The 18,986-nt window shown below is 35.7% G+C and overlaps 1 protein-coding gene across 1 annotated transcript in view; it reads right to left on the minus strand.

Moving 5' to 3' along the window:
* The window catches only part of CDH9 (cadherin 9), a 105,820-nt gene that overhangs the window by 11,032 nt on the left and 75,802 nt on the right, over window positions 1-18,986 (minus strand). Inside the window, exons 4-9 of the mRNA XM_087761323.1 lie at window positions 13,231-13,350; window positions 10,807-10,974; window positions 6,858-7,045; window positions 5,293-5,546; window positions 3,833-3,969; window positions 2,318-2,439 (exon numbers count right to left, since the gene is read on the minus strand). Coding sequence (XP_087617449.1) covers window positions 2,318-2,439; window positions 3,833-3,969; window positions 5,293-5,546; window positions 6,858-7,045; window positions 10,807-10,974; window positions 13,231-13,350 — 989 coding nt within the window. The remainder of the gene's footprint in view (window positions 1-2,317; window positions 2,440-3,832; window positions 3,970-5,292; window positions 5,547-6,857; window positions 7,046-10,806; window positions 10,975-13,230; window positions 13,351-18,986) is intronic.

Consider the following 18,986-nt stretch of genomic DNA (forward strand, 5'->3'; position numbering starts at 1 on the left):
TGTACTGAAGGTAATTTGTTTTCTGAAATACTAACTATTTGTAAATGATGTCCAGATATGAACGCAGATGCCTGTCTTGAGGAACCCAATTGTTAACAAATAGAAGAACAGTCTGCATCTCTCATTCTTCTGCACCTACACTTGATGCACACTGTCTTTCTAGTATTTTTGTGGATTTTTCCAATTAGGGAAAATAATTCCTGGAATTACATTTGTACGCTAGAAGGGAGGTCTGAATAACAATATGCCTATCTAATGGGCCTTTGTCATCTCTGTTGTTAGAAAAACACAGAATTTACCAGAAAGGAAAATGAAGTTTTACACATTAATGGATATTTCACCAAGTATACTAGACTAGATGGAAACTGGGTTAAGGAAACTGACAAGCAGTACGCCTGGATTGAACTTGGTTCAAATATATGACAAAACCTGTGTTTGCTGGTTGATAAAATGGCACATGATTACTTTCAATGAAATCTTCATTTGTAAGCTTTGGAACTTTTCTTTGTGTTATGCAATTAAAGTACATGACTCACTTTCCTATCAGTCATTATACTGAGATTTTAAGATTTGTTTGTCTCAATTTCATCTTGTGCAAAGAGATTTTGTTGCACAGACAGAATTTAGGCCATATGCTAGCTGTTTGAAATTAATGGCTAGAATTATTTGAATGTATTCCACCTGGAAAAAACAGCTTATTAATCATAAAACAAAACTACGAGGGTACAATAACCAGAAGTTTAGGGAATTTTTGCTCATTCTGTATTCTCATGTGACAATTTATGTCACTGGTTAAAACACAATGTTCTGATGATAAACCTCAGTTGTTTCAAAAGGTGCTCCTTGTTCATTTTTTTGATATTATAATTCCTTCCACTGTTTTAATTTAATTCATCACTGCGTTTGATATGCATATTCCTGTATTTATATTGTTTCTTGAAAAAGAATTAAATTAATGGCCAAGTACCTCTTCAAAGCCAAGTGATTGCACTCAAGTATCCTCTGTCTTTCTAACCCACTTACCTAAATTCCAGTATTAGGTGCAATGAATGAAAAACAAGTAGAATTGAACGTAAACTCCAGTAATCCCTGTATCCTCTTTTTCTCCCTTTTTTGGTCTCTTCTATTTGTGTTGGTTGTTTGTTTTTTTTTTCATCTGTTAAACCTTTCGTAAAACATCATTTGAATTGTAGCTAGTAAACTGCATGTTCTTGCTCTATCTAGAGTTCTGCAGGACCTGAAATTCTAGACTCATCTCAGGTACCATCTATGCTACTTTCAGTGCAGCCTCCATAGCTACGTTAAATACAACACTGGGCAGCAATCAAGATAAAACTTGAGCATGCTTCCTCATGTGTATCCATATCCCCCAGCCCTGTAAAGCCTTTGAATGCTGTATGGTCATTTTGCTTTAAGAACAAACAAAATATCCTACATTCTGATTTTTTCCACATATTTTCCATGAAGTCAGCCAGCTTTGGTTGGATGATGTCAGCATAAAACTAGTGAGACACAAGGATAGACCTAAGCTGAGTTTAGGACTCCATCCTGGCCTCTCCCCACTAGAGTAGGAACCCATCTCTCTTCACAGGATTTAAAACTGAAAGGCTGACTGGCATTAGCATAAATAGATATTGGTTGTAGCAACAGTAATATTAAAAGATTTCTGTAATATCCTAGCTCTGAGTTGCATTAGTCTACCTCCTTTCTCAGTTCCCAGTTATCGCTTTATTTTCTTTACAAATCTTATTGTCTTTTTAGATTATTACAGAATTGCTGAGATAGTTTAGAAAGGGATATACATGAGCTTTGACCAAATTCAACTCAATTCCAAATTGAAGTTTAACTTACAATGGAAACAGTTGCATTGTCATTTATTTTTGTAAAAGTTTACTTTTTATGTCTCCTTTACTGAAGCATAATAAAAGATCTTCCTGCTTTGTGTACTTGAAGGTGTGGCTACATTAACTAAGGCTTTGAAAAAAATCCAGAAAGAAATGGAATTATCAAACAGTATAAAGAGCTTTGCAGCATTATGCATAACTAGTTACGAAAAATATTTTCTGATATTAGGAGTGAAAAAACACCTTAAAGTACAATTTTGTATTATATGCTATGTTATTATACTAGTGTAAAATCCTGCATCTTTTATCTCCTGAAACCTTTTTTGAATCAACTGGTAGTTTCTGTAGAAGGTAGGGAATAAAGAGGTTGGGTTGGTTTGCAGTTGTTTAAATTAAGATATGCCAAAGTTTCCATGATGGTATTCCAGGATAGTCTCATTACGAGTTCTTCAGTAACATGAGTATTTGTTTACCTGTCCTGCTTTTGCATTTTCACAAACAAATGTTTCATAGTATTTGGCAAATTCTGGTGCATGATCATTTATGTCTAAAATCCGGATGAAGACAGGTATCTGGGTACTTTGTTTAGGATTATCTGAAAGAAGAAAATTATTTATATTACAATGCAAAGATTGACAGTCTATGAAAAGATCTGAAATTTTCTAATATATTTTTTCTGATAGATATTAGAAATGTTCATTTATCTTGATTATATTAAAACAGTTATATTTCATTTTCTACTGACATACATTCCATATGCATAAAAGCCCTATTCATATTTGAAACAAATTATTCTATTATAGTGTATGTATTTTGAAATAATACAAAGTATACTTAAATTGATTTGCATTAAAAACAGGACACTGAGTTATTATTGACTTGTATTCCATACATCGGTGCAGTAAATGATTAATTGCAAAAGCTGTTTTCTGAGGTCAAGCTGTTGAGAAGATTTCCTTGTTCAAAGCAGTAAAGCAGTTAAACAGTGTCAGTCAACAACAACAATACAAAAAAAACCCAAACCAAAAAAAACCAAAGGTTGTCATTTCTCCCCAAAATGTACAAACCAAAACAAAAAAAGGATATATGTAGATGTTATCATCAATCAGTCTTCACAAACTTGACCTCCAAGGACAAGCTGTCACTGGAAATGAATCTCACAGTACACATATTGAAAATGGAGTCCATATTTGACCAAAAAATGAAAAAGCATTTATGAGGAAAAGGTATCAAGTCTTTCTTAAAATGGGGATATAATTCATCTCTCCGTATTACCCGACTCCCAGACTGTTAAGCACATAAACTGCTGGGGAATCTATGGGGAGAATGAAGGAAGGGAGAAAAGTTGTTCCCTAAAATCAATGTTTCTGTTTCCCCTCTGATGACTGTTATCAGTTGGCTGGAAAGAAAAGGCAGGCAAGAGACATCCAGATCTAAAAGGGTCCAACAGAATAGTAAAGAATACAGGTGAAAGACAGGGCCAAGGTTTGCTTCAGACATGAAGGGGAAAGAATTTCCTCTAGTCTTGGCTTCAAATGAAGCCATTTCCTAAGATAAATTAAAGCAGTTGAGGTAAAGCATAATTTCTTCCCCTGTTTACAGCCGTCGTTCTGACAATGTGTTATTTCTCCATCATGGACATCTTTTTTTTCAAAGATTTTCCCAAAGACTTAGCTTAGGATAAAGCCACTGCATCACACCTGCACCAAATTATTTGCTGGGAATTCTCAGGGAACCAGTTAACTTGTCTAATATATACTGTATGCAGTTTTGTTGAGCCTGAGCATTCCAGATTATCTTTTCACAAATGGGCAAAGATAATCCTAAAGTAGTAAATTGCACTTTTAGATGTGCATTTAAAGATACTGTCTATCAATAAGATCTGAAAAAGGGCAAAACTAATGAGACAAGGTAAATCATAGTTACTGTAGAATTTCAGTCTTGTCTTAGTTCTAATGTTCTTCCGAGATAAATGATCTCTAACTTACTGATTTCAGTTGCTATGACAGTGATGTTGTGCCAGGGAGTTTCTTCCCGGTCAAGTGGCTTTGAGATGAATAAGGATCCATTTCCTGAATAGATGTTGAATATTCTGTCAAGGTCAGTGTGTCGATCCACAGAATATCTGTCAAGAATCAGTATAACTGAGCATCACTATTTCCTATTACAGTCTCTAGTTTAGCTCACAGCCACCTCTGAAAGTTTTCTAATTTTAACTGTGGTTAAGCAAGAATGTTTTCTTTACAGTTAACCTAAGCTTTCCTGTAGCTTCCTGAAGAGGGTAACACATTACAAATATGGAGAAACAATTTTTTAAGACTAGTGAGTGGCATGAAGAGCAAACTATTCATATGGGCAGTTCGTTAGATTGATATTTGAAATTACATTTTAGCTTATAAAGTGAATGCTGGAATAACAACTAAAAGTAAACATTCTAAGATAATATTTTTGCAAATTAATTGTTTCTTGGAGAACTCGGTCATCAAAGGACACACATTGCAGATATAACTAAGTATCAATTTATAACAAGATATTTGTGAGGTGTCATAAGTACCATCAAAATCATCAGAAAAATCTTTGGATTAGTTGTTATCTAAAATGAAAGTTCTTAAAATCTTATTTTATGACATTTGATTTTGCTCTGTTCTTTCCCAGCAAGGAAGAACTTATTTTACCAGTGTATTTCTAATTAGTCTAGTAGCTACCAGTCACTATCAGGTTCAACTGAGACTTTATACATAGATTACTCAAAAATATTTTATTTTCTTCCTGCCCTCATACTTCCTACCCCAAACTGTACTGCTGCAGGACATAACAGGCTTGTTCAGAAATGCAGAAATCAGGTTTCCTAATCAGTTGCATGGTAAATACACAAATTTCAATGCTGTGTTTGTCACTGCAGATAATAGCAGATGGCTAACAATTACAGTGATTTCACAGCACTGAACTCTTCCACCTAATTGTTAGGACTTTTCGCAATTATTTCTTATTTAATATAATGTGATCATTAAATAGTTAAGCTATGGAACATGGTAGACAGTGTTATGTCTAGGGGATTATGAAGGTACAGAAGGCTGACTGCTATCAACCAGCAGGGAGTGCAGAAATACACCATTTTGAGTATTTTACTTAAGTTTGCCATTGGAAACATGATATAAAAACATGATGTTATGAACATTTTGGTGAAAGTACTAGAACATGATGCCAGTTAAATGCTGACCTCTCCTTTTTACTTGCTGCCTATAGGCTGTCCTTCAAAAGCATACCCTGTACTGTTAACTTTGTTTGCCTTCACAAGCTCCCCTAGGTATTTCTCTGCTTGACACTTTTCAGTAGCCCCTATGGGCTTCATTACTCAAGTGGCCCCCTATTACATTGTGCTCTCATCACACTTTGTGCATGAGACTTGACCCACATCTAAAGAATTTTATGTTGTGTAATAGCTTACTTTATTGCATTCTTTGTTATATCCGGATCTTGGGCTACAACCTGTCCAATAATGCTTCCTTCCTTGGCATCTTCATCTACCTCTATTAAATACCAGGGTCTGCTGAACACTGGAGGTTCATCTATGTCTTCCACAGAAATTTTTACCAAAGCCGTATCTTTGAATGGCCCCAGCTGAAGAAAACGAGGATCAGGATGAGTATTGGTTGCTTCCACTCTTAAGGTGTATAACATCTTGTTTTCAAAATCCAGACGCTGGGGAGAAAATAATAATAATAAACTGTGTCACTTTACAAGAAACGTGAGTCAGTTTTATAATGCTGAATTAGAAGTGTAGGTAATTTTAGGAGCAAAAGCTCTAAAATTTAATTCATCTTGGAGAAAATGGAGTATATTAGGGCTTGTTCTAGGTATATGAAAAATAAGGAATATTATAGGGTTGCAAGGCAATTATGATCCCTCTGCCTACTACTTGTTCAGATTCCTGGAAAACCAGGAGGGGTCAATCTATAGAAAAACCAAAAAAGAAAGAAACAGGGAAGTTGGACTCAATTCACAAGTAAGAATTGCTAAAGGTCTTATTTGTCTTATCTCATTTGTAGAAACAATTATCCCAGCTCTTAAACAGTCTCTGTCCTATTTCCTTTTTCCTTACTCCTGTCTCATTACCATCTACCCTTGCCTATTTTGCATCAGGAACAACCCAGACCTGTCCCTGTCCTCCATGTTCTACAGTGAAAAGAAAAACTATGAAGTCTGTTTTCCAATCTATGTGACATTTATATTATGCATATCCATCTATGCATATGCATATATACATTCATATGTGCACACATATACATGCATGCAAATACATAAATATATGTAAGTTTCCAAATGTATGTGTATAGATCTATGTTTTATATATATGTATATATCGATTAATTGTTATTGATATGTTCAGTAAGAATAGAACAAAAATAGTGTTCAGAGTTTAACAGTCTGAACACTAAAAAACAACTGATAAATCTGTCAGAGGTGGTATTTTGAATTAAATTTCTGCCCATGTCTTTGCTCTTTGGACTTCCATTGACATAATATGTAACAACTTAGGTTTCACCAAGGTTGCACTTAAACCAAGACAGATTTTAGGTACTGGAGATACCTGACTGTTGGACAGATTAGAGAGGGACAGTTTAGCCTTGGAGGGGTAAGTTCATCAAACTTCAGGTGAGCCTCCAACCCTTATGAGCCTTACTGCAGCATTCAGCTGACAAACCTTACTGTGAACCGAACCCCTCCAGGTTTTCACAGCCCTAATTCAAAAGTACTGTGTGTGAGAGTATATATATTGAACAGACAGCAGCCACTGAAATATTGCTTTATGTGAAGTGACATGACAGTAAATTTCCCTCGAGACTTGAAAATAACAGATATCTGCTGAAGAAAGAGAAGAACAAAACTAATACAACTCCTTGACAGCCTGACCCCTTGTGAGCTCTACCTTCCCTTCCCCTGGAAAAAGAAAAATAACCATAACACATGGAGACCTAAGTACATATAAAAGAGAGGGAGAAAAAAATAAACCTTTTTGACAGTTATAATCCCTTCCTGTGTGTCCTTGTCAGTGACGATATCAAACATGTCCGATCCATCCCCATTGGAGATGCTATACTCAGTCTCTGCATTCTCACCCACATCAGGGTCATTGGCTTTAATTCTGCCAAGAGGAGTCCCAGGTGGTGCAGACTCAGGGGAGCTGAACTGGTAGGTGCCTGGAAGAGTGAAATCAAGCATTTATTATTTTGAGAAGCTTTGTTCTTCTGAATAATAAACATCTTGAATTTCACCTGAATTTTTTAAGTAACTTGATGTTTGAAACACTTTAAGAAAAATGCTGTTAGTCATCATACTAAATTTTAAACAGGGTTCGCAGTTGATTGACAAACTGTCAGAAAAATTTCAAGTCACTCTTCAAAGCCATTTAGTACTGTGCTTTTAATGCTTTATATTTTTTCTCTCAGTTTTCTAGAAATGTTCCCAGATATATTTAGAAGTAGTAGCGGATTTTGTTTTGTTGTCTCAAGGCACAAGAGCTGTAGAAACCAATGTGGATTTTGGAAAGATACTTTTTTTTTATTATTATTATTATTCTTTTGAAAAATATATTCAAGATTTGTAGGTGTTCTGTGTGAAAGTAATTCATTTATCCATTATTGGTAATACATACTAAAGAGTCATGGTAAAGAGCATTTGGATACATGTTCATGTTAATTGCTATAGTTAATTGAAATCCAGATACATTCAGATTTTCTTTAATTTACTCTGCATATACTTTTTGTGCTCTTTCAATGGTTGGTTTCATTTAATATTCTTATAATCAGGGTTTGCTAGAAAGAATTCTGCTTACACAGACATTTTAATCTTGCTTATGTGTATGAAAAGTGAATTTTTATGTATTTTCTCACAGCATTTGCAATAAAAATCTAATTAAAAGGCATGCTGTTGCAGAAAAAGTATTAATCAGACAGTTTTGTTGACCAGTCAGAACTAGACAATGAAGACCTTTTATCACTAGCGAGACATGAATGTTTTTAAATCAGTATTTTCAGTTATTTGCTACCAAGAAAATGTAAAAACAATTCTGATATATTCAACATTTTACATGTGACTTTCTAGAATCTGATGTTTCTTTTGATCTGTTTTCTCATGTAAATTAATATTAATTTACTGAGTGAAGTAGTAGCATTGGAAAAATACCTTAAAAGTCTGGACCTGACAAATTTAGCACTTGATAAAATGCACAAGCCTTATTTGAAGTGTCCAGTAAGAACCTGTACAAATTGTATTGACTTGTAGTACAGTACAGTCAAGTATCTTTCTTGCAACTAGCCTATTTCCTATATTTACATATCCTTTGCTTTCTTTTAAGACACTTAAAGGGTCCTGAAGGTTCCTTTTAAGTACAAGGGCTATACCAAATGTCTGAGTGCTGAATGAGTTTCTATCTCCAAATGTACAGACTAAGTACAAAAGAGTGTCATTGCAAATACCTTATATTTATATAGATGTGTAATAAAATGGAAGCTAATGCTTGATGCTAAATTGTATTTGCTGTTACAAATTCAAGGTTATAAGTGAAAACTCAGCAGTACACTAAGATGCATGTTATTCCCTTAAACCAGGTTGAAAATGGGATGAAAGTTAGGATTCCTGGCAGCTAACCACAGGTTTGAAGGCTTGCTCAAATTCAAGGGTTTGGCAGGTGAGCCAGAAATACTGGAAGAATAGATTTAATCATGCTACTTATGACTTCTTCCAGAATAAATAATTCCCTTGAGTACTTTTGCATCTGAAAGCATTCCTTATTTTCGCGGTGCTGTGTGAGTGCTACACATTTTTGGCAAGCAAGATGGCTAATTTGGTTTAGAGTACAATTGAATTTAAAATGTGTAAGATTTTCATTATGGTGCCATTTAAATTCAGTTTAGGCCTATGTCTTTTAACTGTCTAGGATTCCTTTCAGGAAACAAAACAAAACAGAAAATCTGTTTCTTCTTAATGCAGTCTGAACAACCAGTACCTACCAGTGCACTCTGCCATTTTCCTTTCTTCTGTCCCTCTAAGAAATCAATCTTTAGTTCTTCAATGCTTTGACATTAACTACTGTTACTTCCATTTGCAATTCACCCTCGGCTTTCGGCCACATTTTCACTTATTGTTCCCTCACGTAAGAGAAAATAAAAGATAATTGGTTTTGGAAGGAGCAGACTTCCAGAACTAGATAGTTCTTTGAAGGTGTGCCCCTCTTCATAACTATCTAAGAAGAAATCAGAAACTCCAGATGTTTCTCTATGTTTGATTTCCTAGGATGTGTTGAAAAACACCCTGCTGAGGAGGAAGAAAATGAGAGGGAAGTGTTATCAGCAAAATGAAAATTGCACCATTGAATAGATCCCACATCAGGTTTTCTATAGCCCATCCAATGTGTTTCAGTGATGTTCAAAGTAGAAAGCTACAGAGAATATTGTATGAGGCATCAAATTGTGTAAATTTCTCTGTAATTAGGTACAAAACCCAAAGCTTATTGAAGTAATCAGAACTTCCATAGACTTTGGGCTTCAGCTAATCTTGAAAGAAGGGCATCATAAGAAGCAAAGACTAAGGAGGCAGAAAACCCTAAGGTTTTTTTTTTTTCAGTTCTATGCATTCTTCATTCTTAATTTTATTTAGTTTAATTTAATTCAGCAGCAGAGCTTACAATGCAATGTGCTACACCACATTCTAATTTAGGTTCAAGAATTCCTATTTACCCAAATATTACGGGCTATAGCATGCTATACATGTTCAAGTAGTATCCCCTCCTGAAGTCAAACAGGAAGGTTGGTTAAAAATTGCTGTTTGAGTTTGCCATATGAAGGTGATTCTCAGCAAGTAAACTCTCAGTGTCAATTCAAATTATATTTTCTTTATGAGGACTGTAGTACTTCCCCTCTCTTTTTAAAAATCAATCTGTTGTCATGAATAGACGTAAAAAAAGTTATACACAATTTCAAGAATCCTTTCTCCCACACTGACAGAGTTTTCTAATGTTTTTAAAAATCTGTTCTAGGTTGACCTGTTTATACTATTCTGAGTGTACTTATTGCCATGGTACTGAAGTGCTTTTCAAGTTTCTTCAAGTCCAGGAGAGCGTTTTCTAAGTCAGCTCAGTTTGTTCAGTCCTTGGTGAATCCGTAAAGAGAGCCAGTCAGGTCCCTGATCAGTGCCAACAAGCAATTCAAAGTTTATAATGTGGACATTTTTCCAGTAGGCACTGAACTGAGGCTGTAAATTTCTTTTGTCCGCAGCCTATCAAACAGTTATCAGATGCTGATTATAACAGCTTGGGATTGGATTTAAACCAGTGGCCTATGATGAAAGGATCTGTAGGATGCTGTGAAGCTTTCTCTATTGTGCAGTTTTCTGTTGTTTGCCATTTTTTATTCTACAGAGATATTTTTAAAAAACCTAGTTGTGTCAAACTGGTCTAGATCATCAAAATTCAACTTCAAGAGCTGAACACAGATTACAAGTATCTAAACCAAATGCTTAGACTTCCAGCAGAGCATACCACCTGATCAACTCTGCCTGTACAAGGTGGTACGTTAGAAAATTTGCTGAGCTATCCGCTTGCCTAAACATGTGGAACTACAAGTGTGTCCAAAAACTGAACCCTAGATTTTGTAAGTAAATTCCTCTAAAGGCTTTCAAGTCCCTGCAGTTAGCCTAGGTTATTGTTACAACTCACATTCTTGTAAGCACAGTAAGAAAGGGAAGGAAGTTTATCATTCCAAGAAATATTTTGTTATTAAAAAATTGGAGGCATAAATTCTCATTTGCCTTAATAATGCTGCAACATAAACAGACACAGCAGTGGGCCAGTATTTATACTAAAAATAGAGGAGAAAAAAAGAAGATCCCAGATGGTGACAGTGAAACAGGTGATTTTAGAGAGGTTCTTTGGAAAACAACAGAACTATTAGATGCTCCATACTCTGAGGGAAGCGAGGCGGATTGTTGTTGACATCAGTCAGTGTGATGTTCACGGTGGTGGTCCCTGATAGTCCTCCCATCTGGCCTCCCATGTCTTTGGCTTGGATGACGACTTGATACTGTTCCCTGTTTTCTCTGCTCATGTCTGGTAAAGCAGTCTTGATTACGCCTTGGAGAAGAGAGAAAAAGGAGAGACAGATAGGTGAAGGAGAAGCACCACCCACTTTAATCTCAGAGGTTTTAAATGGATTAATGTAAGATATACTGTGCGGATGTTAATCCATAGCAATCAAAACAAGGTATACTGCAATAAGCCTTTCAATCTATGGCTGATTTAACGTGATTTTAAGAAAAAAGATAAATAAATGTAACAGAGACATTATTCATTGTTAGTGATCTGCTAAATCAATTTAATTATTCTTTCAATGACAAAAATATAAATATATTTGTTGAATTAATGAAATTTTTCGGTTGCTTTCCCCAGTTATGTAATCTCCAGCCCTGGTGAGGTTTTGATATTATAGCATAAGGCTGAATTCCAACATGCCCTGGATTCATTCTTTTGGACTGCAATAGATCATAGATTTTAATGTATAGTGATGGCCACTGTAAGTCAGATAGGGGTATAGCTAATAAAAGAATTGGACAAGAGTGTAAAATTAGTGTCAGAAAATCTCTTTTGGGTGTCCGATCTCAAGAATTTCATAAATGTAATTGAAATCTCTCGGACTCTTTTACAGCACACAAAAAACAGTAGGGACCTCAGGTGAGAAAACCAAAAATCCCATATCCTGAACAGAGAAGTGACCTCAGTCCTCCTGGGATCCAGAGCCCAAATGACCTTTTTATGAAAGTGGACACACACATATGTTTTCTTTTAGAAAACCAAGCAGAGCTTTATTTTGTATTTAGAAGGGTGGTGGCTTTGCAAGCTTGAAGTGATGAGAAGTGGGAGAATTTAAATACAGTGTGCTTTTTTGCTTGGAGGATTCACACCCCTGTCTTTCTCAGAAGAAGGCTCTCATTACAAGCTCGGCTTGATATGGAAGCTGTCCTACTATGCCAAAAAAAAAAAAAAAAAATAAAAGCAACCTTGGAAAACTCTTATTCCTAGATAAAGGGTGAAACAAAGAAAAAAACCTCTGGAGTGGTTATAGCATTTATGTCTGATCCAGGATTGCCAGGTTCTGATTACTGTACCTAGGCTTGTTAATATACGTAAAACTAAAAAGCAAATTGTATAAAAATGAAAGATAGTTCCAGAACCAAAGATGAGAGCCCAGATCTCCCCCAACCCATCTGCCTGCCTAACGACCTGCTGCCATCAGTTAATGACTGTGCGGTACTGGTCCTGTTTCCCTGCTCATGCCTGGTAAAGATGTTTTGAGTAGGGGATTGGAAAAAAGGGAAAAAGGAGAGAGATAGGAAAAGGCAGAAAAAAACCCACACACTTTAATCCCAGGCAAAATCTTTATGCCCCCTTTTAAAACTGTAGCCATGTGATTCTTATTATCCTTTTGATATAATGCCCTTGCTGTATTTAAAAAAGAAATTGTTTCAAAAGGAAATTAGCCATCATCTGAACATGCTCAATGGATTAGGAACTTCAGGGATTCTGGGCACAATTGCACTTAAATTCTGGATTCTCAAACCAGAACAATTTTGATAACATGCAGGAACAAGCTAATGCAATGCCTGCTAAGTCTTATGTGCATTAGGATTAGGTATCTGGAGGGGGCAAGGATGGTGGTGTTTGTTTGGTTATAGATATCCAAAGTTCACACAAGTTTTTCTTCTTTGTGTCTGTCTCTTATCTGATTTCCTGCATAACAGTGAAAAGGGCTTCCATTCATGTTTTACAACTTAAAAACATTGATGCATCTTGCTTCAATTTTAATAACTGTTGGAATCAGAGTACAGTTTCAAAAAGCATCTTGAGTTAAAAATTGTCAATGGTTAAGAATCTATCACAAACTTTTCGAAAGAAATAATTTACCTTTGAGGATTTTTTTTTTTAACTTACAAATTGAAATAGTCCAGCTCCTTTTTTCTTTTCTTAAAGACAAACAGATGAAATTCCCAAAAATTGGTGTAAAATAAGCTTTAATACTTTCAAGATTCTTTGGACCCTTTACAATATCCTACACCCTTTCTGAACTGTTGACCTTTACAGTTAACAGTCATCTTCCAGAAGTCTTATTCATACCAAGTAAAGCAGTTCTTCTTCTGCAATAATATTATTTTAACAAAAAAAGGCATACTTTTATTGTGATTCCAGTTTCTATTTAGTAAAAGTGTATCAGCTTCGTGTCAAGCCTTATGATGCCATACGCATGTTCCAATATTTAAATGCAAGTGAAAAATGTCTTGATCCCTCCATCCTGTCTCTGTCATTGCAAAAAGTGAGACTAAATGAATTGCTAACCTGTTTCTGGATCCACTGAGAAATACGGTTGTCCTTGGAGGATGCTGTACACCACTTTGGCACTGTTTCCGTAGTTGGCGTCATCAGCATCTGTGGCTGTCACTTGAATAACAGATGTACCTAAATGGGTACCAAACAAGGAATCAGTAGATTTTAAGAAAGCACCTACTTGTTGTAAACCACACACAGTGGTTTCAGTATTGAATTCAGTAAAAAATCGAACAGCATCCAGTGGACAAATCCAGTGTTATCCTATCCAAGCAAACAGTAAAATAAAGTCTCATTGTCCTCGTGACTAAAACTAAAATCATTAACACTTAAGTTTCATGCTTCAATTAAACATGAATAAATGCACAGGGATTGACACATCTTTGAAACCCAACACAACATTAGGTTTTTTGGTGATCAAACAGGTTTGAAGATTGTTCTCTGGTAATAACATGACCGCAGTTGAAACTGTTGATTTAAAAGGTAGGTAGCTGCTGTGTGAAAAGTACCGTTATGATTCTTAAGTTTGGCTTAATCAGTAAATTAACCTAAAGCAAATTTCCCCATACTCATTTTCTGCTTAGATGACAACCTCCAAATATTGCAAGTCAGATTGAATAAAAAATTTAGTCTCATGCTAACTAGTTTTTAAGATGCTTTTAAGAAATTAGCTTGGTTTTGCAATAAGAAATTCTGGCTTTTTTTCTCTCTTGGTCAAAGTTATCCACCTATTTGGCAAATAATTGCCATTAAGTGATAAGTACATTTGTTCAGCATTCACTTATTTTGCATCAAAATGTCTTACCCATGTCTTGTGATCACAATGAGGAGAATATAGGCTATATGGGATTAAGAGCGCTGTGAGCCAATACATTTGATGTAGTTTATGGATTAGAAGCAAATGAAAGCTTCTGTAAAGACTTTCTTATAAGATATATAAAAATACAAAACTGTTCTTCACAAGCTTTTATTTCTAAGCAATTTTCAAGATGTCAGGATACATTTTGCTAACACAATCTAGAGCTGACCAATGTCTGGATAAATGCAGGCAGTTCAATAGCTAGAAGTGTAAACATCCTTAACTCCTTGCCAAGGGCAGAAGGCTGACTGAGAAGTTGTTCTTTACCCTATTTTTGGCTGGGTATTTTTTATGTAGCTCACTTTCCTTAGAAGAAAAAGGTCTAGTGAGCACTGTCCACTTAAATGATATAATTTCCTATTCTTTTTTTTTCTTCACCCTCAGCCTCTCTACTTTGAAGTTCACTCAAAAAACTTGCAGTCAAATATCTGTCTTGACTATAAATTTAGAAGATGCTTAATTACCTGTGACTAATGGAATTGAAGTGAAACATGTCTACTGTCGCTCTTCAGTGTATACAAGGGATTGGGGAAAGTAGAAATCCAGAGTAATCAAAACAGATTTATGAGGGCACATGTTATTATTAGGTCATGTTAGATGCATGTGTTTTCTCATAGTATGTAATACTGCTTTACACATAAAGTTTTATCTACATAATAGTAATAGTAATTCCCGCTATTTCAGGTTATCTGAACAGCATGACAAGAGGGGAGGAATACTTCTTTCTCTGCAACAAACTAACAGAAAAAAGTTGTAAAAATGCTTTGTCACAATTCATCAAACTCTGAAGAAGATTTTTGCCATCAGCAATCTAGATTACTTTTTGCCTGGTTAAACAGTTAGAGGTCATCTGTGTGCCAAGCTAGGCTGTAAAGATAATGCTGATGAAGGGAATATTTAAGGACAATTTTATCGCTAACAGTGTCCAGCAGAACTGCTCATCTGGACAAAAAATGAAAACAGTTTTTTTGAGAAATGTAGAGTTCCATGGGTCCTATATGCTTTCAAAAAAGCATATAAGTTAAATCCTGTGCCTCCTCAAGACTAACAGGGAAAGGAGAGTCAGTATCACTTGCTAGCCTATAAAAAACGTAAAAGTCATCAGTGGAATCATACGCTTATACTGTGAGCCACTGTAGCATCTAGAAGTTATGAATCAGGGGAAATGTATATGTCCATCCCACTATCCCCCTCAAAAAATCCAAAAGATCTTCATCAGGAAAACTTATTGCTGTGGTCTCCTGATCTAGGCACTGTCTTGGGATTGACACAAAAGTTTGAGTATGGTCATAACAACTGAATGCACATTAACTTCCTTTCCCCAGCATACTGTTTGGATGAAAAAAAGAATGCTGAAGCCTGTTTTGGAATGAAAAAATAGTGTTATAATAGCTGCTACTTCCTAGTAAACTAATAGTACAATTGTGAAAAATTATTAACAAAAGTATATCCTCAGAAAATGTATTGTCAGCATGCAGTTCACTCTCTTCTCTGCCAACAGTCTGCTGTGTCATAAAGGAGGATCCTCATGAATGATAGACAATGCTTGTGCAGCTTTTTTTTATGAGGAAAGAAACTTCTCTTAGATTTTGGGGTCTGAAATTAAACTAGAAAAGGCAGTGAAAAAAAAGAACTCAGCATTAATTATGAAGTAATTGGTAATGAGGCAAAGAGTTTCGATCTTTTTAATTAAAGACAACTATGCCCTAACCATACCCCCACCCAAATGGTAACCACAGAATGTGGATGTATTTATTAATTTGTTTATTTACAGTCTAGATTACCTCACAAGCAGCCTTTTGCCCACATTTGTTAGCAGAAGTCAGCACAATTTAAAATATGAATCAAGATGCTAGGTTAGAAATTAGAAGCTTTCTGAGATACTTCCACAGCTTCCAACATGAACAGGAATGAAGGACTGAAGTAGAACCTGGGAAGAACTGGGGATAGGAGGAAGATGTTTTAGTTTTTGACTTTGTTTCTCACCATCCAACTCTATTTTTAATGGGCAATAAATCAAATTAATTTTCCCAAGTGGAGCCTGTTTTGCCCCAATGGTAATTGGTAGGTGATCTCCCTGTCTTTATTTCAATCCATGAGCTTTTCCATCTTATTTTCTCCCTCTGTGCTGTTGAGGAGGAGGAGTGAGAGAGCAGCTGGATGGGCCTCTGGCAGCCAGCCAAGATCAAACACACCACACAAGCATGCTGGTGTGAAAGATGACAGAGAAAATGTGAGAATGACTACAAGAGCAGTCTAAGGAGTAATAACATCACTTTTCTGCAAAACAAAGTGAACTTCAATCCAATCCTGCCCAGCAAGCCTATCCTATCTCAGGATGGGAACTAAATCTCAGAGTTCTCAAGAGGTATGCCTTATTTTCTTTTCCCTTTTTTTTTTTCTTTATTTTTTTCCTTATTTGTTTTGTTTTGATGAATTCTCAGTATTTCTTTCACACAGCTTGCAGATTGTTTTGTTGGCTTTGTCTCTCAATGATTCTCTCTATGTCTGCATACAATGAGCAAGGAATAGCAGTTTGCTGAATGTGTTGAATTTGCCAAGCTTTATGAGTGCTATAGCATCAGAATTTTGTTTTTTTTTTCCTTTTCTTCTTTGCTTAGATATACATTTGAGTCTGGAAGCTTAAGCACTTCAACAACACATCTGTGATGATGGGGTCTTAATGTAAGGGTGGAAAAATGTGGAAGGATAATAGTGAAGATAACCTGAGAGAAGACAAATCTAAACTAAATCTGTGTGCATGTGTTTGTGTGTGTGTATGTATGCATGCATGCATGTATGTGCATGCAAGAATGTAGAGTCCAAAAAGGAAAACTGAATTAGAGAGGGCATCACTCCATATCTAGGACAGTATAACTCATTGTCAGAATTGAGTTCCACTGACACAGATTTCCAGAATTCATGAAGACTGAGACATAAATTTGAAAAAGCATTTGAAATGGGAATGCTTTTCTGAATTATGTTTAAAATACTTTCTATTTTTTTGTGGTATTCAGTCTTCGAAAGAGTCCCTCTCATATAATTAAGTCTCCTAGTGTGATGGGGCATTGCAAAGCTGAAGTAAATAGCCTGCAGAAGGTTGCTGTAGTGCAAAAGAGGTCTTCCACTAGATGAGATAGGCACAAATTTTGCTACCTTTTCATGTAAGTCATAGTCTTCAGCATGCAACTCTTGTTCCTTCTTGGCTTCTTTGGTTGACATGAATTAAAACAACTTCTGCCTGTCAGAAGAATATATCTGTGTCTATTTGGAAATGCTATTTTTACTGATAACTTTTTAATGTAACCTTAGTTTTGAACAGTAATCTCCAGCTTGGGTGAAGAAAATGAGCAGATTATGTTGTTAGCATAGTATGTTTCAAGATTCCACCGTGAACGCTGGATCAAAAAATAACAGATAGTGATTTAAATATCATTCAGAACCATGATGTTTCTTTTCCAAAGGGAATTCTGTAACTTCAGAACACATTTTGAGTTTGATTATGGCATTTTTTATAAAAGTAGGATTTCAGATCAATTAAAACTTTTGATTTTAAGAAAAAAGATGATGTTTGGTTTAGACTTTGGCCTTCTAATATAACATTTTCAAAAAGTAATTTGGAAATAAAAAAATCTGAAAATGCTGAAACAGGATGTTTTTTTACATTACCAGACAGCTTCCTTTCCATATTTTCTCCAAGTTGACTTCTGTCAAAATTGGCAATTATTGAAAAATTCTGATTTTTACAGATAACTTATGTGTGTGTGTATCTAGCTCTGTTTAAGAGAGAGCTCCACTCAAAGCATAAAGGCTGTTTCATTTTTAGAAATAGAAGACCAGCTGGGTAAGTGGAGAGGCAGGAAGGACTTTGTCTCCCTAAAAGAGAAGCTCTTGTGCTTGCTTCCTGTTTTCAAGCACAATGACAATCTGCTGTTCATCAAGTTTATTCATGGAGGGAAGATTTTAGAAGTGGATTACTTTTACAAGCTGAAAAGATTGGGAGAGCTCTGGAAAACCTCTGGAGGCAAAATTAAGAATTTTGTTTGGCTAAAAGCCTAAAGAAGATAAGTGGACAGATAGTTTGCTCGGACAGCATGGCTCCAAAAATTATTTTCATGCAGACATACTATGGAGATGCCCCTGCTGAAGACATGAGTGACATTTTAAGTGAGCTACAGAAATATTGAGAGGTATTAAACCACTTTTGTTTTTGAAAGCAGGTTGTTCTCTCTGGATAGGACTCTGTGCTTAGGCAAAGAACTGGAGAAACTGTGAACTAGGAGCATTCATATAGCACTACCCAAGCCTAAAAAGTTTAGGAACACATAGAATTCACCACCAAGGATCTCATTACTGCATCACTTGGATTACATCACTTCAGACTGCTTTCTATACAACGGGCAGGGCTCAATAAGGTTGAGGTACAACTCTTATGTTTTGACTGGAAGACAACTCTACCTAGAAAGCTGAAGGAATAGGGAACTGCAAAGTGAACTTTGCTTTTTTGTACATGACCACAATTTAGTGGAAATTTTACTAGACCGCTTTTTCTTTGATGCAGAAAAGGCCAGAAGTTTGGTAACATGAAAGATTTCTAAGAGCAAAGGAAAAGGAAGAGTAAAAGCAGAAAAGGAGCAAGTGTCAACAGGTAAATAGATAAATCATCCAAGCTAGAAGAGGAATAAATGAGCATGACTGAGACAAAAAAATAAAGCCAACTTAGAACAAATAAGGAACCTGAGGAACCAGACTCAAAGGAGCAATAACATGACACTGGAAAATTAAGAAGGAATGTAGAATGTAGTTCAGCAATATATATTAAGCAGAAGTGTATAAAAAAGAAAAAAAAGAGGAGGCAAAAAGGTGGCATAAAACAGGAGATGCAATCATAGAAGGTCCTGAGTTGGAA

The sequence above is a fragment of the Nipponia nippon genome, unplaced genomic scaffold, assembly GCF_047370975.1.
Source record: "Nipponia nippon isolate SJK-2023a ecotype South Korea unplaced genomic scaffold, ASM4737097v1 scaffold_1, whole genome shotgun sequence".
NCBI lineage: Eukaryota > Metazoa > Chordata > Aves > Pelecaniformes > Threskiornithidae > Nipponia > Nipponia nippon.